The 20,259-nt window shown below is 41.7% G+C and overlaps 1 protein-coding gene and 1 long non-coding RNA gene across 2 annotated transcripts in view; one reads left to right on the top strand and one right to left on the bottom strand.

Annotated features, from left to right (window-relative positions):
* The window catches only part of LOC106806838 (serine/threonine-protein kinase/endoribonuclease IRE1-like), an 18,471-nt gene extending 3,063 nt beyond the window's left edge, over positions 1-15,408 (bottom strand). Inside the window, exons 1-19 of the mRNA XM_014808964.1 lie at positions 15,092-15,408; positions 12,076-12,199; positions 11,065-11,101; positions 8,112-8,254; positions 7,671-7,799; positions 7,297-7,395; positions 6,858-6,917; positions 6,492-6,678; positions 5,692-5,773; positions 5,310-5,430; positions 4,300-4,482; positions 3,939-4,054; positions 3,318-3,402; positions 2,949-3,066; positions 2,372-2,501; positions 1,817-1,976; positions 926-1,119; positions 564-705; positions 114-241 (exon numbers count right to left, since the gene is read on the bottom strand). Coding sequence (XP_014664450.1) covers positions 114-241; positions 564-705; positions 926-1,119; positions 1,817-1,976; positions 2,372-2,501; positions 2,949-3,066; positions 3,318-3,402; positions 3,939-4,054; positions 4,300-4,482; positions 5,310-5,430; positions 5,692-5,773; positions 6,492-6,678; positions 6,858-6,917; positions 7,297-7,395; positions 7,671-7,799; positions 8,112-8,254; positions 11,065-11,101; positions 12,076-12,199; positions 15,092-15,220 — 2,367 coding nt within the window. The 5' untranslated portion in view covers positions 15,221-15,408. The remainder of the gene's footprint in view (positions 1-113; positions 242-563; positions 706-925; positions 1,120-1,816; positions 1,977-2,371; positions 2,502-2,948; positions 3,067-3,317; positions 3,403-3,938; positions 4,055-4,299; positions 4,483-5,309; positions 5,431-5,691; positions 5,774-6,491; positions 6,679-6,857; positions 6,918-7,296; positions 7,396-7,670; positions 7,800-8,111; positions 8,255-11,064; positions 11,102-12,075; positions 12,200-15,091) is intronic.
* Positions 1-17,222, top strand: part of LOC106806839 — a 20,626-nt gene extending 3,404 nt beyond the window's left edge. Inside the window, exons 2-3 of the long non-coding RNA XR_001393589.1 lie at positions 737-742; positions 17,204-17,222. This is a non-coding gene — a long non-coding RNA (uncharacterized LOC106806839). The remainder of the gene's footprint in view (positions 1-736; positions 743-17,203) is intronic.
* Positions 17,223-20,259: the final 3,037 nt, after the last annotated feature.

The following is a 20,259-nucleotide window of genomic DNA, read 5'->3' as shown; positions in this document are numbered from 1 at the left end:
GAGCAAGAGAGAGAGAGAGAGAGAGAGAGAGAGAGAGAGAGAGAGAGAGAGAGAAAGAGAAAGAGGGAGAAAGGGAGAGAGAGGCACTTTCTAACAACACTAACATAGCATACCTGGAAAAAGGCCAGCTGCTTCTCTCTACTCCAGTAGAAGGGATGCTTCAGAACTGCCTGTGAGTTGAGCCTGACCTCTGGTCGCCTCGCTATCAATGACATTACCAGTACTCTGGCAACATCGTGATCTGAGGAATGAAGACATGTAATCACCTCTGCTGTCTGCATTACTATCACCACACTTCATCTCACCATTATCACAAATGGCATATCACTGCTGGGTCATCATGATCGCAACAATTGATGGTAATCGTTACGATGTCAATGATTCAATGAGATCATTCAATAGCATGACGTTCATAGTAAAAGGTCAACTTGGTTAATCACTGATTCAAAATGTTGCACCTGCACATTTCAAGCATTATTTCGTCCTAGTTTCCTCGCAAAAAAGCGAAATTACAACAGGCAGTGACACCTGGTGGCAGTAATGGTAAGCTTTGCGCGCCTCACCGTCGCCGTCGAGGTATTTGAGGTGATGGTGTCCCGCCTCTATGTTTGCCTGCCTTCTCAGAGCGTCACCAAACGGATGCATTCCGCGCGAGAGTACGTAGTACACCACACAGCCAAAGGAGAAGATGTCGACGGCGCAGGTCTAGAACGTGAGCAAGAAACAATCAGGCTAGCACGACGTCCGTTCTTCATCGGCATCCGTTACGACACATGACCCGCATACCGAACGAGCTCGCCATCTCATCGGCTCCACGCCAACGCCGACACACAACAAAACAGGCAACGAAAAATCAGCACTGCCGCTGCCCCGACAAGTCGTGGGCTGACACGCGACAGCCCAGTAGGGGGCGCTCATCACTCACGGTGCGCATGTGGTCGTGCATCATCTCCGGCGCGATCCAGCCGGTCGTGCCCGCAGAGCCCGACCGCCGTGAGAACGACATTCGGCCGACGGCGAGCTTCTTGCAGAGGCCAAAGTCCGAGATGAGCGCCTTGATGTGGCCTTGGTTGTTCGGCAGCGACATGAGGATGTTGCTCGGCTTGATGTCCCTGTGAACTGATAACAGACGCCGGGTATGAATGACGACGCCGCACCGCGTAGTCTGACCGACGGTTAGCAGTGGATTGCACGTCCGTCCGGAGGGAAACTCCGATCTGGACGTAGGCGTCGTCACGCTTCATCGACAGATTATCGTTTGCTATGGAGAGGGTGAGAAATCTGGCACGTTGCCAATTAGCACTGTTCGGTCGCTTGCTCATTTACAAATTCGAGCTTTAACCTGTAATTTTTCGTGCCAAAAAAAAACGAGCAGACTTCATACAAAATCCTTTGCACAGTTCCTGGGCACGGGGGAATAAGGAAGTATCCGATATATAAGGATCCGATGCACACAAATGCCCAACTCGAATGGTGGCAAATAGGGGTTACGTAGGTCAAACATGTCTATATAATGGCCATTTGAGCGAAACCTCAATAGTATCTGCTATGGCAGTGTATGGACGGGTGTCGATTCTATAGATGAGAGTTTTGCTGGATGACTGTCACTCAAGAGTTACACCAGAAGTATCTTCTATATATACAAATGTCAATTCTATAGATGTTTCACTGTATGTAACCGCCCCTCAAGGAAAACCCATAAACGGGTCCATTATAGATGTATGTCCAATTCTATGGAATTGTATGCTTACACAGGTTTGACACTAGATGTAAAGTTGAGTGAATTCAATAGCCATTTACTGCATTAGCTACGCACCTATTTGTAGAGAGTGTAGGTGAGCAATGCCCGAGGCAGCCTGATAGAGGAGCATGATGGGGTTGAGTTTATCTCTCGGGAAGTCAGACTTCTTTACATAGTCCTCCACCGTTCCCATGCACAGCTCCAATGCAATGTAACGAAATTGCGTGTCCTCTTCCTGCAACGACAACATCGACGAGTCAGTCCGAGATGACTGTCTAGGACGCCAGCAACCGCTCAACCCTATACGATGCTAGTCACAGGTAGCCACCAATGCGCGGAACAAGACCATAAGACATTATCATCGTTACTGGTGTCCTTTTAGAAGTGACAAAACTACCTGAATGCATTGCTATAGTTAACGTGCGGAAGAAGCGAACAACGTTGCAAGTTACAGTGCGGAAGTAGTGTACGATGTTGCCATAGTCACTTACTGTACAGAAGTAGAGTACGACACAGCCATAGTCATCGTGCAGAAGTAGCACATGGCTTTGCCATAGTTACCGTGAGAAATAGTGTACAACGTTGCCATAGTTACAGTGCAGAAGTAGCGCACATCTTTGCCATAGTTACCATGCAGAAGTAGCGTACGACATTGGCATGTTCGTCAGACTCCCGCAGCAGTTCCACCTCCCGGTCAGCTAAGCTGAAGCATTCTGGTAGCAGGCGCTTTACGGCCACCGCCCTGTTCTCAAACTTGCCCCTGTGACATCATCAACGGGTTAGGCTCAGCAGTGGTCAGCAGTCAATCAACAATATTTAGATACCATACGATCGCAGACGAAGACTGACATACTGAATAAGAGAAAACTGACTATACCGAACAGGAACACACTCAAAACAACTCGAGTAATAAACAATTTTAACATAAATTAAAAAAAAACAATCAAACCCCTAGTTAAATGACTCACACAGACACACGCCATAATGAAACACACACCGATAATTTAACGACTATCGAGATGCTGCATAGCCAAACAGTTATTTACCTCTGGTTAAATAGAATTCTCTCCCTGACTTTTGCAGAACATATCGCCACACTATTTTAATGCATGCGCATACAAACACACGCACACACGTACGCAATACAAATGCACACATGCACACACGCAGTACAAATGCACACATGCACGCACACATGTAGACACACCTGTAGACAAATGTTCCCTCGCAACCATGGCCTAGTGGCTCCTGAGTATTAAACATCAGTTTCCCAACTCTCATCCAGCCAAGAGGCAGCTTCTCCAGTGCCGTTGTAGAGCCAACCGCTGTAATCATGCAAATCACTAATAAAAGCCTATAGAATTTAAACCATTGTTGAACTAATGATGTCAGTGTGTAACAACATATATATATATGATAAGTAAAAACTAAAAATGACAACATTACTTAATATTGATTATGTGATTACGGATTTGTATAATTTACACGTTCTTTTTGCACTTCCACTTAACTTGATTGTAGAACATTTGACGAGGCTCTAACAATTATATCACTAGCAAGTACGAACACGGCTCACCAGATGGGAGAGTAGATGTCTGAGCGGAGTGTTGAGCATAGCTGTTATCTCTCGATACTGACTTCCCAATTTCGTGTCTCACAATCTGCATACAGACACGAGTGGTTAAAACATCACCAGATTATTATTGCGAATTACCTACTTAACTATAAGCCGGCTAATAATACTAAAATTGTTTCCAAATTATAAGTTGTTATCATAAAAAAATACTACATAAGGAAAAATATATATAACTCAATTATTAACAAAGTGTCTATTATATTATTAGTTGGCATTAAAAACTAGCATAAAATCTTAAGTGCAGACTGGTTTTATTCATAAAACTATGACTGTAAACGAACTGTAATCGCACATCACAATATATATCTTCAGCATGCCAGTGCTTATCACCACATATAATAGAGGCACTCAGAGGAAAAATTCAGTAGCCATCCTTTGTCTAAATGTTTCCCATTAATTTATCATTCATAGAGCCGCAAAATCATAGGCCTTGCAAAAAACTTCAGGAATTTCAACCCGATTATTTCACACATCTATTTAATTATTGCTACAATAATTAATGTAGCTATTCTCCTATAGGAGTATCTTCCAGATAAACAGATTCCATGTGGTGGCACTTACATTTGGTATCATGTACAGCAGCACGACCGAGAGGCTGGTGGTGACCACAACAATTAAGAACGCAAACACCGCTTTGTCAGTAAAATAGTATGTGGCGACACCTGGGGGCGAGTCAGCTGTAAGAAACCACGTTCACTGGGTTAAGCCGTGCTTTCGATGCATAATTGCGAACTGTCGAGTGACAACTCTGAATTATTTATAGACTAAGCTGCTGAATTTCAGCATTCAACATGTCACATACAATTGCAAAATTGCCTGGCAAAGCAAACGACATTGCTCGATACTGACCGCTCAACACTAAACACACGCACGCAAAACAGTCGTCAGCTATGCAAGCCTTGCATCAAGCTCTCTCTCATACCTGCCAGTGTGTTTCCTTTCGTAACTTTCGTGGGTTCCCCGCCTCCTACTCCTCCATCGGTCTCGTGCTCCGTCGCATTGGGAATGAGTGGCGTGATGACCTTGCCTTCGTCGGGTCGCTGTGTGATGCGAGGGCGCGCCGGATTCAGCTTGTAGCGCGAATCATCTGGCACCTCGTGGTAACCTGAGAGCAACGCAGCAGCAGAAAAAAATTACCATCCTCTGCAGCGCGACACCAAGTGGCAAGCCACGAGGAAAGAAACGAGTCTCGACACATTAAGGAGAACATCCACGACTAATGACCATCGTAGCTACGCCGGTCGGCGCCGGTCGGTAATAGCCGGCTCTGGTGTTGGCCAACCGGCACAAAAATGATTGAGTTTGTGTAAAATTACCTTCAAAATAGTGAGCAATCTATAAATAATCAAAACTGATATAGAATTAATTTAAAAAACAACTCTGAGTTTAATCTCAACAATAATTATGTGTAAAATCATCATCTAATCACATCGTACAGCACACAGTACATGCAGTATAGCTAGCTAGGCGCCATGTTACAATTATAATTATTTATGCATATGCCGTATTAGGAAGACCCGGGATATTAGCCGGCACTAATATTGTCCTGGGTACAACCCTGTATCTAATAACCAACCTGTCCCATGAGATTTAATAGATCAGCAGCCATCGAAAGTGTACAGCACAGTGGCTACATTTTCAAATGGTTACTGCATCCATCTTACCGAAGCATTTATGGACTAGTGCACGAGTGACGCATTACTGTATATACTGCATAGGTATGTACTGCAGCTACAGAAAACTTCAATCAGCACTATGTGAGCAAATTGGGGGAACATCTTTTGCAGATGTAAGTGATAAGCAAAGTGGACTTCTTTGAGTGGTTATGCAGCCACACACTGTCAACTTCATACCCATGGAAGTGTTTATATTACCCAGCATGACGATGCACAGCCATGCACTGCTAACTTCATGTGGAAATGCTTTTATTACCCAGCATGACGAGATGTAATCTCTCATTGCTGTCAGCACTCGATCCGCTCGACTTGTCTCCCAGGCCGGTGGGTGACTGGTCGGTGTTAGGGCCCTCGATGAGCAGTGGACTATGCTTCGGCTGGAGAGAAAGAACATGCTTACAATATCAACTCTAACGTGATCTGTTATGATATCCGATTTGGTTTCAAAATATCCCTTGAAGTGGAAAAAAACGAAAAAGTGACATAGCCCTTGCTATTTCAAATGCTCAGCAAGGGGTCCAATAAGGAATCCAATTTTCTGCAGTCGTTTGTTTGAGTATTGCAATTGATCATTTTTTCTTCACTTCAAGGGCTAAGGGTCCGTCACGACCACACCGGCAATCAGGGTGCACACTCACCGCGATCGCCACCGACGACTCATCCACGAGAGAATCCAGTGCGTACATTCCATGTTCGTACTCTCCTATGTACAGCGTCGGACTGCAAACAGTAAAAAGTTGTAAAACATCTGTGTAGTTACAACCTACGGTATATAGAGTAAACTAGCACTATCAGACTACACGACTTGATGAATAGATAAGTAAATAATGAGATAAATAGTGAATAATGACGTTAACTACGACAGGAATATCACAACTTCTTTTGCTAACACTAGGTATGCACCTCGCTGAAACCCACTGTGCCTGCTATTGATTCATCTCCAATGCCCTCAAGCTGTTGTAAGGCGACACCTGCACAGTGCAATCACTCTTCATACAGCGTCCTTGTTCTATCACTCTCACAATGGCTTATCAACCCACACACTAGGCACACGTGCCCACATAGGAAGTACAGTTAAATCTATATATAAAGGTCACTCGTGGAAAACCCCAAAAACTTCCCTGATACACTTGTGTTCGTCATATAGAGCTGGGTACGCTAAGTAATTGTTAATCAAGGAAAATGCATAGTGTCCTTTAGACACAGCTGTCTGTTCTATAGAGGTGACTGCTAACACACAGATTTGTTTGTATTCCCTCCTACACACGCTCAGCCAACAGGCGACACCACACCAGGACATGAGCACCATGGCTCTCCACTCGATGGCTCCACCCGTCACCCCCAGCACCGCTTCTACGCAGCAGCAGTCCTTAAAGAGAGACACCGAGCAGCCTCAAGGTAAACGATGCGTGCGTCGATGCATTGGGGCCGCACTCACTGCAGCGTGGTGGTGCCACCACTCGGTAGAAAGCGCATCATCCACTCGGGCGTCGTGAGCGTCGCGGTGAGGTAGTTGAGGGTCTCAATGCCGATGCAGGTGAAAGGCACCTTGGTGAGAGCATCTGCCTTCTGCACGTAGATGGCGACAACGGGCGACCCGAAGCGGTACTTCCACAGAACCTTCCCTGCAGGTAGCAACAACGCATGCTCTCATCATCTCACGGCGGAGCCTCGAGTTCGTGCGCGCGCTAGACAACTTCATCTCCGAGTTTGTACACTCGCAAATTCAGACGAATTTTTTATGTGAATAACAAACAGGGGTAACAGCATTCACTGTTGTCAAACAAAGAAATAGCATACATACCCGAGTCTTTGTCGATGGTCACCATGACCCCCGTAGAGCTGGAGGTGAAATGATACACACCTGTAGCGTACAAGGTAATCAGCTTATTATTTCACAAGCAGAAAACTACCATCTCGCCAATAGTCCACCATGCAATCTATAGCTGGAAATGCCTCTAATATGCCAAGGGCAGTTAGCATTGCAAACCCAGGAAATAATGCCACTTAACTTTATAGATTATTTTGAAATTGCAAGTATATCTCAGAATTCATTTCCAAAAGATACAAATTCATTTATGAGAAAAGAGGGCATAGAGTGTCCGAATACCCTAACACTGATGAAATTCCAATTCAAGAAAAAAAAATCTGGATAATATAGATTGATGCAATCATACTGCAAAAGGCCCTTTTTTTCAAAATTCCTCAAAATTAAACAACTTTGTGAGACACGTGCATCATACCATAGTCAGTGTCTTCTTGCCCGACATGGGCTGCGTATTCATAGTAGGTTGCATTCCACCTTCTCTCTCCACTCTTATCGAACATCACCACAGTATATTCTGCACAAAATAGGCAACAACTGCAATCACATTGAAAATGAACTACAGCACTATTACACAGCTACACAACACCATCTTTTTCCTCACATATTTGACACAAATATAACCGACATCCACAGCTCTTTATCAAATACAACAAATAAACATAGCACATGATAATTCGATGACTCACGCTCACTGGAAAAATCGTGCGAAAAACGTCGAGAACATTCAAAGTGTTCTCTGCGATGCACCGTGGACACGCGTGACTCGGCTGCCACAGCAGCTGTCCTTACCTGTTCTACCAACGTACAGGGTTTTCTCACTGTCTACAGGACAGACTCTCTCAGGACTGCCCATTCCCAGTGTCTGCTGCTTCGACCCTGTCAGCGCATCCAGCACAAACCACGTGTCTTGCTTACGACCTGCAAGCCAACGAGGCCTCAGTATATGATTCCCCAGCAGGTGCGCTGCCGCGATGAAAACGGCTATCGTTGAAAACCCCCTTACGACAAATCTACGATAAAACTATGACATTTTTGCGATTAGCGCACCACATCCTCACTTTGCGAGAGACAGTGCACATGCCTACACGACCAGGGGGACGTCAGTTAGACGAACACCGAGCCCATGTACAGACAACTGCAGCGAAAGTCACTGTGCACACACTAAGAGAATCGCACGCCTACTAATTCGTGTGCCGCATTACTCGCGCATCTGTACATGCTATACGACACCTGTGTAGAGAATTCCGTCAGTGCTCCTGCATGGGGAGGCAGCGACGAGTTCGGGAATGGTGAACGGCAGCTTCTTGAGCCCTCCAAGGTGTCCGCCGAACGCATACAGAGATCCGTCCTTGGGATCCGGCAGGAACGATAGGCTGAAGACGTAAAGAATTAACATGGCAAGATGATTTAGTCATCGCAAAATGTAACGAGAAATAAGAATTCTATTTGATCTTCTAGAGAGAAAGAGATTCAAAATTACTATTGAACTCGTTATAGATTTCTCCTTGCATCTACCAAGTGCGTAAATGCTACAGTGATTTGCACCAACAACCCTATCACCATGTGGCGAAGCCTCATATAATTTTCTCCAAAACATTTGATGAATTTAAATTAACTGATATTTCTGACCAAAATTTTTGTGACCGGAGAAATGTGAGAAAAATGAGACAAATGCGCCATCTGTCGGAAAGGTGTTGGATGCAACTCGATTCAGTGCTCCAACTGTGAGAAATGGGTTCACAATGCTCAGGTTTGAGGAAGCTGAATATCGTTGGTTTTCTCTTTGGAAAATGTGTGAATGAACACTGACGTCGGGCATCAACATGACGGATTAACAGTTGATGATGACTGGATTGAGAGGGTGGATAGATTCTGTTATCTTGGAGACATGCTGAATACCGAAGGGGATGTGGAATGTGCTATAAGAACACGTGTGAAAGCTATGTGGGGCAGGTGGAGACTGCTGGCGAGTATGCTGATGAACAAGAGTGTTCCGCTAACAGCACGTGATAAAGTGTAGCAGACATGTCTGAGACCAGTACTTTGCTACGGATCAGAAACGTGGGCCATGACGAAACAATAAAAAGACAAACCTAGCCATTTTTGAAAGAGCAGGTATGAATATGCTGCATTGGATGTGTAGGGTGATGTGGGAAGATCGTGTCTCGAATGATGAAATTCTGGGAAGGGTTGGTTTGGAGAAACTGGAATATGTACTAAGGAGAAATCGGCTGAGATGGTTTGGGCATGTGGAACGAAGGGAACCAGAAAAACTTATTGAGGAGAGTGGAGAAAGTGGGGAATGATGACATCAGGCCAAAAGGCCGCCCCAGGATGACATGGCTAAGGGCAGTAGAAAAAGATCTGGTAGCAGGAGGACTCGGGAGAGAGATGTGTCAGAGTAGAGATGAATGGCGTCGTGGAATAAAACTGTCAAACCCCGAAATGGAAAACGGACATTAAACTGATGATGATGATGAATCAGGGCATTGGTCCAAACGCCTACGTTGTCAACAGTGCATCACTTGCCCACGTTTTCCTTTAATAAAACTAATAGTAATAACACCACCTGTACAGCAGCATTGTAAATAGAAGCATGTTCTATAGTCCGGGACTGATAACCCTTTAGCAAGACTAGCTAATTTCAAAGGATTTTACAAAGCTTACATATATAAGTGTGTGCCCGTGTTCGTGTGCGTGTTCGTGTTCGTGCGTGCGTGCGTGCGTGTGTGTGTGTGTGTATGTGTGTGTGTAATAGAAATGGAAATTTGAAATCAGGACTGGCTTGGTTTTCAGACGTAATTCCATGACTGTGTACAGTGTCATGCCATGCCGTCATATATCATTGACGACCACCATAAAAACCCAAATGATCACATTTGTCTCTGCTAATTACTTCCCGTACTGTTGTGGAACCTGTTCTACCAACACACCATCAAAATTTCAAATCACACAACTGACATTTAGGTGCATGCCCTCATCTATTTGGTGCAATGTTTCCTTAAAACTTCAATTTAAGATGCAGCCCCCTTCTCTGCAAATACATACAGAAATTGTAATATTTTGAAGTACATATATCCACACACGCATGATGCAACCTCCACCACATGATGCAAATGCGGCCACAACGCTATAAGAATACAAATTCCTCTCCTCTATATGCAGGGTTCTCCGTAGACTTCTAACATGCGTCAGTTCCGACACGTCTTCAAAGCTGATGCTAATTTAAGACCAGTGCATTGGGGCCTCTTTGCGAAACGTGCAAATGACTATAATCAGCAACTGTAGATCAATTGTTTGATTGCTCTGCATGCCTTCTGAAATTCCTGGGGAGAACCATGTAAAGGCTATAGTATCTTATTTGAAGGAGTTTGTGACAATTCTGAACCTGTGTCATGTCATCACTGATGTTATACTGCAATATGCTGGTTGCTCACTCTAGCCACCACCCCCATTTCTATGCAAGCACATACATACCCTTTTTTATGTTTGCCGATATACTGGCCTCTTGAAATAGTGAAAGGTGTCACCGTAAACACACGTACTATATACTAACATTTTAGAAACAATTTCTATGTATTGTTTTGAAGTAGCCTAAAGCAGAAAGTTCTTAGTGATATATTCTAACTGTGGCCAGGATTGCAATCTGTTTTGTTTACATCATGTTAACACCGTTACTCGATGATGCCACTTCACTTGTTACTTGCGAGACCCTGTCGCTGTACTTTGACATAGTAACTTGAATTAAGCAATAGAGATGATGTACCAGTCTAGAACCACTACATCACTCAATGAGATGCACTTTTGCTTGTTGGTTGCCGATTTCAAGCGATTTGTCGCATTACGAAAGAATGTAGCTGCATTAATTGCTTTTTTAAATATAGTATAACAACATAAGCTCATTGTAACTTTTATACTGGAGTAATAAGTAACACGTTCCCTATTAGGTCAGGCTATATTTCAGTATATTTTTCTGGATTGTGCAGTTATTTCGGAACTAATTCCTTTACTAGATATTAATATATATGCATAAATTATAAGATATCACAGCACAAATCAATACTAGTATTAACAACATTGATATCAAGAAAGTATGTAGACATGCAAGTAACATATGTATGATGTATGTTCCTACAGCAATAAAACTTTTGATGTACACGATGTGACATCAATGAGAACTCACCCTTGGCCTACATCATTTGGTACCTTCAACACTGGATCTGAAAATTATGATTGAACAAACATAAATTAAACGTTACACAATTACTTTAAAAAAAACTCGACATATATGACTTATATCGGTGTAACTTTAGCTACCAATAAAGGTATTAAGAAAACGAAGACTACCACTCAATAGTATAGATAAATAGATATATAGTTAATATATATATATATTATAAATATATATACAGCTATATTATAATAATAGTAATTATTATTTGGTCTGTTATATAAGATTATGACAAAAATTGCTTCATATATTATGTATATTAAAGGCATACTAGGCCCATTGATTATGCAATGTTGACGAATGCTAAGGTAACTAGCACCTTGTGTAGTTAATATGTACATAACCTTATAGCCAAACGCATATTAGTTTGTCCAATATCACTGCTGGTTACATTACAAACAAGACTTGAAATCGGTTGCTGATATTCATTTACGTGCCGTAAATGTCAACCAGGAGTCAAGCGATGACGTAAACATTTGTGCAGCCCGTATGTTTTGGATGCCAGATAAAATGGAAGTGTCAGCGGTGTAACCACGGCCACGTACTAAACATGGAAATGGAGTAAAACACAAGTACTAATCACGGACGCACATGGACAGCCCTGTCAAAAAGTTCCTTCTCACGAGCGTCCGTGTTTACAAAATCACTGATGATAGCGTATGGCCGAGCATGCGTGCGAAAATGTGCGAAGCACTATAAATCTGTATCACACCCGCTTCACCGGCAGCGGTTTGAAACTGTAAACAACTGATTTCTTGGACTGCGGATTTCAATTAAACATTTCTTAGTAACGAGCAGTGATATTGGACAAGCTAATACGCGTTTGGATGTAAGGTTATGTACTTATTAACTACACAATGTGCCAGTTACTCTAGCATTCGGCAACATTGCATAATTAATGGGCCTAGTATCCCTTTAAATGATGCGACTGTAGCTGTAAGTATGCTATAAGTGTATACAAACCTTCCTTTAAATACCACTTTATATCACCATTGGCTTGATTCATTGCAGTTAACCCACCATCCAATGTAGATATTAAAATATACCCAGTTGTAGATTTTGCTACATGTATGCCTTCTGCAGATGGCTATGGAACAAAAAATGGATAATTAATAAAATATGACAGAATATTTTGTAGCACATTAGTGATATATATTATAATCATAGTGTACTAAATAATAGTGCAGTAAATTGTTATGGCTTAGTGACTGGTAGGGAATAATGATGGGCTATGTAATTGTAAGTATATATGCTGCGAGTGCCCAGGCTATACTTATAATACTAATTATAATCAATATTATCAGATTGAGCTGATACAGACATGTTGTTGTTGACAAGACAGAAAAGCACTACACTAAGTCTAAAGTTGGGTTTACACTATGGAAAAGTTAATGAGTTGATAAGTTTTTCAACGTTCTATCAACCTTTCTATCAGATGTTCAAAGTCAAAATTTGACCCGTAGTGTGTGCGTGGGGTGACGTGGATATACACATTTTTGCACATATCGATTCGTGCCAGTCTGGCACCAATAATATATAGCTCTAGTACTATAGCCTACGTACAGTTGCCGCAGGGCCATAGAACATTATATTACGAATGCTAGGAACCAACTTATTCACGGTTACTCGCGGCTATAAAACGTCTGTGGTAGGCAATTAAAGCCTCTTATCCGAAGTGAATATGTCTTCAGTTATATCACAGACAGCTACTAAAATTTAAAGTAACTATTGCGAGAGTTTTCCGGTGTTTTCACCACTTTCATGACACCTACCGTTATATTGCTTGAGTAACAGCAATTGTCTAGAGTAACAATAAAATGTCTTAGAACCTTCGTATTCACCAAAAAAATGCCAGTTTCGAACCACTAGTTTTTATAAACATTTGTTTCCTGTCATCTTGGCTGGCCTGTGAACTAGCCAAAAATATGGATTAGCTTGTGGCGCCACCGCTTATCTGCCGTAGACATAGTACAGGCTCTCTCAAATCATGCACTTGTTTTCAATTCATCACCGACACAAATACAAGTTTACCAATTCTGCCATTGGGCATTAGGCATTATCGGCATACGATAAGATTTATTGCTGTTACGATGTGGTCAAATCCATTTTTCTATGCTATAACTGCATAAAATCTTAGTATTTTTAATGTTGGTGTAATCAGTGATATTTCCGCTGACAGGTAAGACTATATTCAGAATGTATAGCATTGTAATTGTACTGTATCCATCAGAAATTTTATCATTTTAACTACTCAACACTATTGCTTTTATCAGATTTTTTCTCCATGAAAAAAACTGTCATCAGTAATGTATTTGTATCTGAATTCATGCAATAAAGATTTAATAATAATAATAATAACATTCAGCTATATTTAGTTTTTCTGAGCAAAAATCTCGCAATAGTTAGTTTAACCTCTAACTAACCTCGTAACTATCTGCTTGCGGTATTTCTTGTGAACGAACATATTATTTACGAACTTCAAACGGCAATTTTTTGTGGCGCTGCAGCAGCGCCAGTCAGCGGGTTGGTCCCTAGCATTCGTAATAGAATGTTCTATACCCTGGGGCAACTGTACGCGGGCTATAGTACTAGAGCTAGCACCGATAGCAAAAATTCGCTCTTCCCTGGGCGGAGGGACACACTTCCTGATTGCTACTATCAGAGTGGCTGAATGGCAAAAACTTGATCAACTCACCAAACATTGAGAAAATAGACAATGCAAATGCTCTAATCTCTCATCAACTAGTTGCTACAGCTTGCTGAGTGCTCAAATTTTACGTTTACACTGCCGACTTTCGGTCGATTAGTTGGAAAATGATCAACTCGCCAACTTTTCAACAGAAAGTTGATAGTGTACACCAATGCCTGCGTTGAACACACACGGTACGCATGTACGCACGCATGCACGCACCACAGGCACTTGGAATGTCTCAAAAAATAAAAAATGTAAACACGAAATGTAAGTTTACTACCAAAGTCTTAATGTTTCTCTACACTATTCGCCTATTATTCCGATAATTACCCGTAAATGCCGGTCACAATGCTCATCTGCAACACACAAGTACACAGCACGCCCGCCCTGTGCACAACAACATGATAAGAGAGCAGGTAGGAAAGCGTATCGCAAAAGTTCGCTCGACGCTCGCTTCATTTCACAGACGTACAGAACGAAAACACACCAAACAGCCTCCATCTTGGTATCTATGTGTATAGCTTAAATTGTTCACTTGTTCGAATTATAACTCTGTCCTTGTTCTTACCTACTCCCGCCAGAGATATCTCGTGAAATCCTGCAGAAATGTTCTCTCCATGAAAATGTAAAGAGGCGTTTCATTCGAAAATCCCTAACAGCGCTACTTTCGATCGATCACTGTAGTCATGTTGTGTGTGACGTCATGCCCGCGTGCATTTATGCTTGGCTTGGCGGGCCTCGAAACGAAGGCTCGGAGGCAGGCAGCAGCTCATCCCAGCATGCAATCGCGCCCCATTACTCGTGTATAAACAAACATCTCGTCTCTTTACATTTTCACGGAGAGAACATTTCCTGCGGAATTTTACGAGATATCTCTGGCAGGAGTAGGTAAGAACAAAGGACAGAGTTACCAAGAATGCAAGATGGAGGCTGTTTGGTGTGTTTTCGTTCTGTAGTAGTGTGAAATGAAGCGAGCGTCGAGCGAATTTTGCGATCACGCTTTCCTACCTGCTCTCTTATTCATGTTGTTTGTGCACAGGGCGGGCGTGCGGTGTACTTGTGTGTTGCAGATGAGCATTTGACCGGCATTTACGGGTAATTATCGGCAATAATAGGCGAAATAGAGTAGAGAAACATTAAAAATTTGGTAGTAAATACATTTCGTGTTTACATTTTTTAATTTTATTGAGACGTTCCAAGTGCCTGTGGCACGCACGCGCGCGCGCACGCACGCACGCACACACACGCACACACACACAAAGGTGCAAATGTGTATAAATGGAATACCTGCATTGATAAAATGTCGCGATTGTGTCCCGCAATCTGACCGATAAACAGTAGAATCAGCACAAGGAGATTGACGGCTGTAGACATTGCGGTTCCGGTTGAAAAATGGAAAATTATCCCACCGACCATGACGTATCACTATCAGTGTCACACACGTAGGAACTTACTGAATACTGATTCTGAATGAAATGTCGGGATCTCTAGTTTCGCGCGATCATAGAGCTTAGTAAAGCACATAATCCTAGTAATCAAGTACTAAAATATAACCACGCACAGGTAGGCAACAAATGTCATGGCATGAACGACACATCATCACAACGCCACCATTATTGCAGTTTGTTTATTTCTAAATTTACACAAGGGGAGATATAGTGATCCGCTAGAGGGCGACAAAAGCTATCGATTGCGTACACAAGATTTACGCAAAATATTTTGCGTACGCAGCTTGATGAATCACGAATCTACCCCCTGGACCCCATCCGTCAGTGCAAGCGCACACGGTATCAGAGTCTACAGTTCCCAGGGGCGTGTACAGGAGGGGGTCCAGGGGGTCCGGACCCCCCCTGCTCGCGCAGAAAACGCATCTGAGGGGGTCTAATTTCAAAAAAATTCTGGGGGAGAGACCCCCTGACCCCCCCTTCGCGTGATCCTGCACACGCCTCTGGTTTCGCCCCCTAATAAAATACCCTGGCGCCGCCCCTGGTTATAGTGTACTGTAAAACTGTATTAGTACTGTAGAAGTACTGTAGAACTGAAGTATTTCTCATCCTGTAGAAGTACTGTAGAAGATGGAATAAATATGTAAGGTCCCTGCTGCATATACCAGCCAGTACACGATCTAGCTACGTTAGTGTGTTAGCGCATGCGCAATATCTCACCAGAGGAGTTATATTTCGTGATGAATATGCACTTAAAATGGTTAGGGGGTATGTATACGATAAACGAAAAACGTTACAACGACGACTACTTCTTCTGTTGCTGGTAATCTGCGTGCAAATTTAGAGACTGTATCAAGAACGTATTAAGAAGGTATAATTAATACATACTTCTTAATATAATTTTATATATCCATGGATAGTATAGTCTTAATAAATAGCCTACCTACACAGTAATAAAATGACCACATACCAACTTATGTGCTAGCTATTTTCAACATAATCTCAACAAATATCACTAGCAAATCTCGCATTGACATGACTGATGTTTGAAGAAGAAAAAATATGCCGCTTAAAAATGTGACGTGAAAGTAGCCAGATTGATCGTCATATTTCTCATGAAACGAATTTCTAAGAACAACGAATTCACAGCTCAATGTGATCTTAAATAAGTATATTTTGTATAATGTGCTTTGAAACGGTGTTTTTGTGAAGGTATTCACGAAAAAATCGCAATATTTGTTCACGTTTTTGACTTACGTGAAAGCTGTCGTGTAGGCGTGAAATCCGTCCGCGCAGCTGTCGATGACGCGAGAAAATACCCGCAAAGTGATGACGTCAGCACAGAAACTCGTGTCGATTCGCGTTCGCGTACACGTAATACGCCGCGCCGAACCTCTCTATTGTGCAGCAGACGCGAACGTGTGCAGGTGCATGAATTCACAAACACAAGCGCACGCACGCATGCACGCCTACACATAGCACACGCAGAAGTAAAACGTGTACCAAGTAGTGTTCCTGCTATTCTGAGAGTGTGCGTGTGCGTGACTGCGCGTATGCGTGTGCGTGACTTCGCGTATGTGTGTGCGTGTGCGTGATTGCTCGTATGCGTGTGCGTGACTGCGCGTATGCGTGTACGTGACTGCGCGTATGCGTGTGCGTGACTGCGCGTATGTGTGTGCGTGTGCGCACGCAGGTGTGTATGTGTGCGCATGTGTTTGTTTTCGTTTGACCATGTATACACACATTTGTATGCTCTCTTTTGCAACAGTTCAGAGGTGCCTCACATGGGAGAATCTTGAGCTCTCATGTGACATCAGAAGGGAGAAGTTGACTGCTGAACTAGCTGAGGTAGGTAGCGTTACAACAGAGGAGAGTCTTATACTGTTGGAGCTAATAAAATATCATAAACTGCCTGGTTGTTCTTTTTTCAGAAATGTTCAACTCCCTTTTACAGTATATATATATATATATATTATACGCACGTGCGTACATCTGGCACTTTCCATGTCTTTGCAACAGTTCGGAATTGCATCGCACGAGACACCACAGCACCACCGCTTTGCACCACCAAAAAGATGGAGAGGGAGACAGACAAGGATAATGCAGAATGCTGAAGAGACACTAAATTATAGTATAATTTAGTTTTGTTGTTTTATTTTATCTATGATATAACATTGATTATTATTTTATTATTTTATAGTAGTTATAAATATTTTTGTATTTATTTTATCTAATATTGATGTTCATGATTTTATATGGCTGTATGTATAGTATTGTGTAACAATGTTTTTGTTACTACATTCATGGTGCTATCAGGAGTGAATAATAGAGATATTATATATATATATTATATATATATATATATAATTATATCTTATTTATTCACTCCTGATGATATGTTGTTTTATGTATATATGAATTGAAGACCTAATATTAATGTTCATGATTTTATATGGTTGTATGTATAGTATTGTATAATAATAATGTTATTGTTAATATATTCATGACGTTATTGTTCTATGTATATATTAATAGAAGATAATTAAAATTGTTTGTTATTTGTTTAATCTAATAATGATGTTCATGATTTTATATGGTTGTATGAATAATATTGTATAATAATAATTTTTGGTAATATATTCACGATGTTATTGTTCTATGTATATATGAATAGAAGATAATTAAAATTGTTTGTTATTTATTTAATCTAATAATGATGTTCATGATTTTATATGGTTGTTTGAATATTATTGTATAATAATAGTTTTTGGTAATATATATTCATGTTATGTTGTTCTATGAATATATGGCTTTATGTTATCTGTTTGTTTGTCTAGTTTTAATGTTTATCTGGAATTTTTTTTATGGAGGAATAATTTTTTATTTAGGAATAATTTTTTATGGAGGAATAATTTACATTTGCATACGCACGCGCGCCCACACATCTAGAATAGATAGAACTTGAGACCATAGCATTTGTTGCATGACGCTTTAGAAATAAACAAGCGTAGTTAGTAAAACTTTAAATCACAGTCATAGTAGAGATCAGTATAGACTGTCTATTATTATACAGGAAGAAATACAATGCGAGCTGCTCGTACCTTTTTATGCTCTGTACCTTTGTACTGCCATTGTCCGCAAATGCAGACGTTATAACTCCGCTTTGCTAATCTGAGGGTGCGGGTTTACTGGGTTCTGCGTCGGCTCGGACTAGCTCTGCCACTACTAAACATTGTAGTAGGTACACGATTAGGCTGCAGCATCGCCTAGTTGCAACATTGCAATATACGATGTAACGTGCACGACGTGAAACACCCGATGTTGACTTGTTTGAAGAAGTAATTTCTAATGTAACAACAACCGTCATATACAGGAACGACCACATACTACTGAGTTTTGCCGCTGTCGACGGATATATACGCAGTCAAATCGCCACAAGGATCCGTCTAGCGCATTCCTTTCCCATTTCCTAAAGGTTTCAGACCGTTTCCGTTCGAGCTCTGTCCTGGTTCTATAATCAGACCTGGATCTAATATCAATCCGGGTCACATATATACAGCTTGGCCCCAGGAATGTTTTTAATTTCGGAAAACTAAACGTATTAAAAATGAAATCAAAAAGAAATTCAAAACGAATGTCAATGACGAATTCGCGGCACGCACAATGAATAGGCCTACAGTAATCAATCAGTAATAGAAACACAATAGTGCACAGTAATTAATAGTGCGCAATCAATAGTGCGCAATCAATCAGCAATACAAACACAACAGTGCACGATAATAGTGCACAATCAATACAATAACACAAACACAAAACAATACAAACCTCTTCGCTGATCATAAAATCTCCAGCGTTTTAATTATTATCGACTATGATTATATGATTATGTATCATCCATCCTAATTATGAATATTAGTTGACGTGTTAATTATGATATTCCTCATTCACTGTGGGTTGCACTCAGGCGTTTCTGAAACGTTGTCACCAGCAATCGCTCTGCTCCCAATCCAGAGCTGTTCGTGCAACCCGTTAGCCAATACGTCGCCATCAATCCTTTACCCTGCATAGAACATAGCATAGACGCGTGTCTATTAGCATCAAACTCCACGACAGATAGCGCTCTCGCTCTGTCGTGGGCAGAGCCGTATTATAGAGTCTCTAGTGTATATATATACGGCTCTGGTCGTGGAGTTTGTATTAGCATCTGCACTCTATTAGTATCGCGTATTACTCGCTTACTACTTGCTAGTATCGACTATTACTCGCTTAATTCGTTAATTAATTAAATACTTAATTCGCTATTGATAGTATGACACTCCTGGTAGTATTATTGCACACGCGCAGGCATGTGAATGCGTAAACGCACTTATGAACAAGCTACACAAGCTGTGCATATGAACCAATTCACTTCAAAAAGTTTGTTTATTTTTATATGAGTATGTCCCATGTGTGGACGTGAGTAGCATAATAGGGGATAAGTCATTTGTTTGGGGGAGAAGTGCGAGAGTCGGGTAGAGCCGGAAATCGGGTCAGAAGTCTTTTGAAATAATATTTATTTGGCTGAACACAACTGTGTGTAGTATTCGGAGTTTTTTTCTTCTAAATCTTAAATTATCCTCTAGTATAACAAACAAATTTCACTAGAACCGATGTAGAACTTGCACGCGCGTACACGCATACCTTGATCCACTGTGCTTCTCGCTCCTCGAGAGTAAATACTCCATACTTGTCGAGCATAGATTTAAAATCATCGCTCACGTGAATCTTCAGAGCTGCAGGTGGGAGAACCAGATACAGACGCAAGGTCAGCATTACGGTAAATGTCTACACTCAGTGATTCGCCACACACACACATACGCGTGCGAGCACGCACGCCACACACACACACACACACACACACACACACACACACACACACACACACACACACACACACACACACACACACACACACACACACACACACACACACACACACACACACACACACACACACACACACACACACAC

The sequence above is a fragment of the Priapulus caudatus genome, unplaced genomic scaffold, assembly GCF_000485595.1.
Source record: "Priapulus caudatus unplaced genomic scaffold, Priapulus_caudatus-5.0.1 Scaffold181, whole genome shotgun sequence".
Classification (NCBI taxonomy): domain Eukaryota; kingdom Metazoa; phylum Priapulida; class Priapulimorpha; order Priapulimorphida; family Priapulidae; genus Priapulus; species Priapulus caudatus.
The sequence above is the reverse complement of the archived record's forward strand: the minus strand, read 5'-3'. Positions and strand labels throughout refer to the sequence as shown.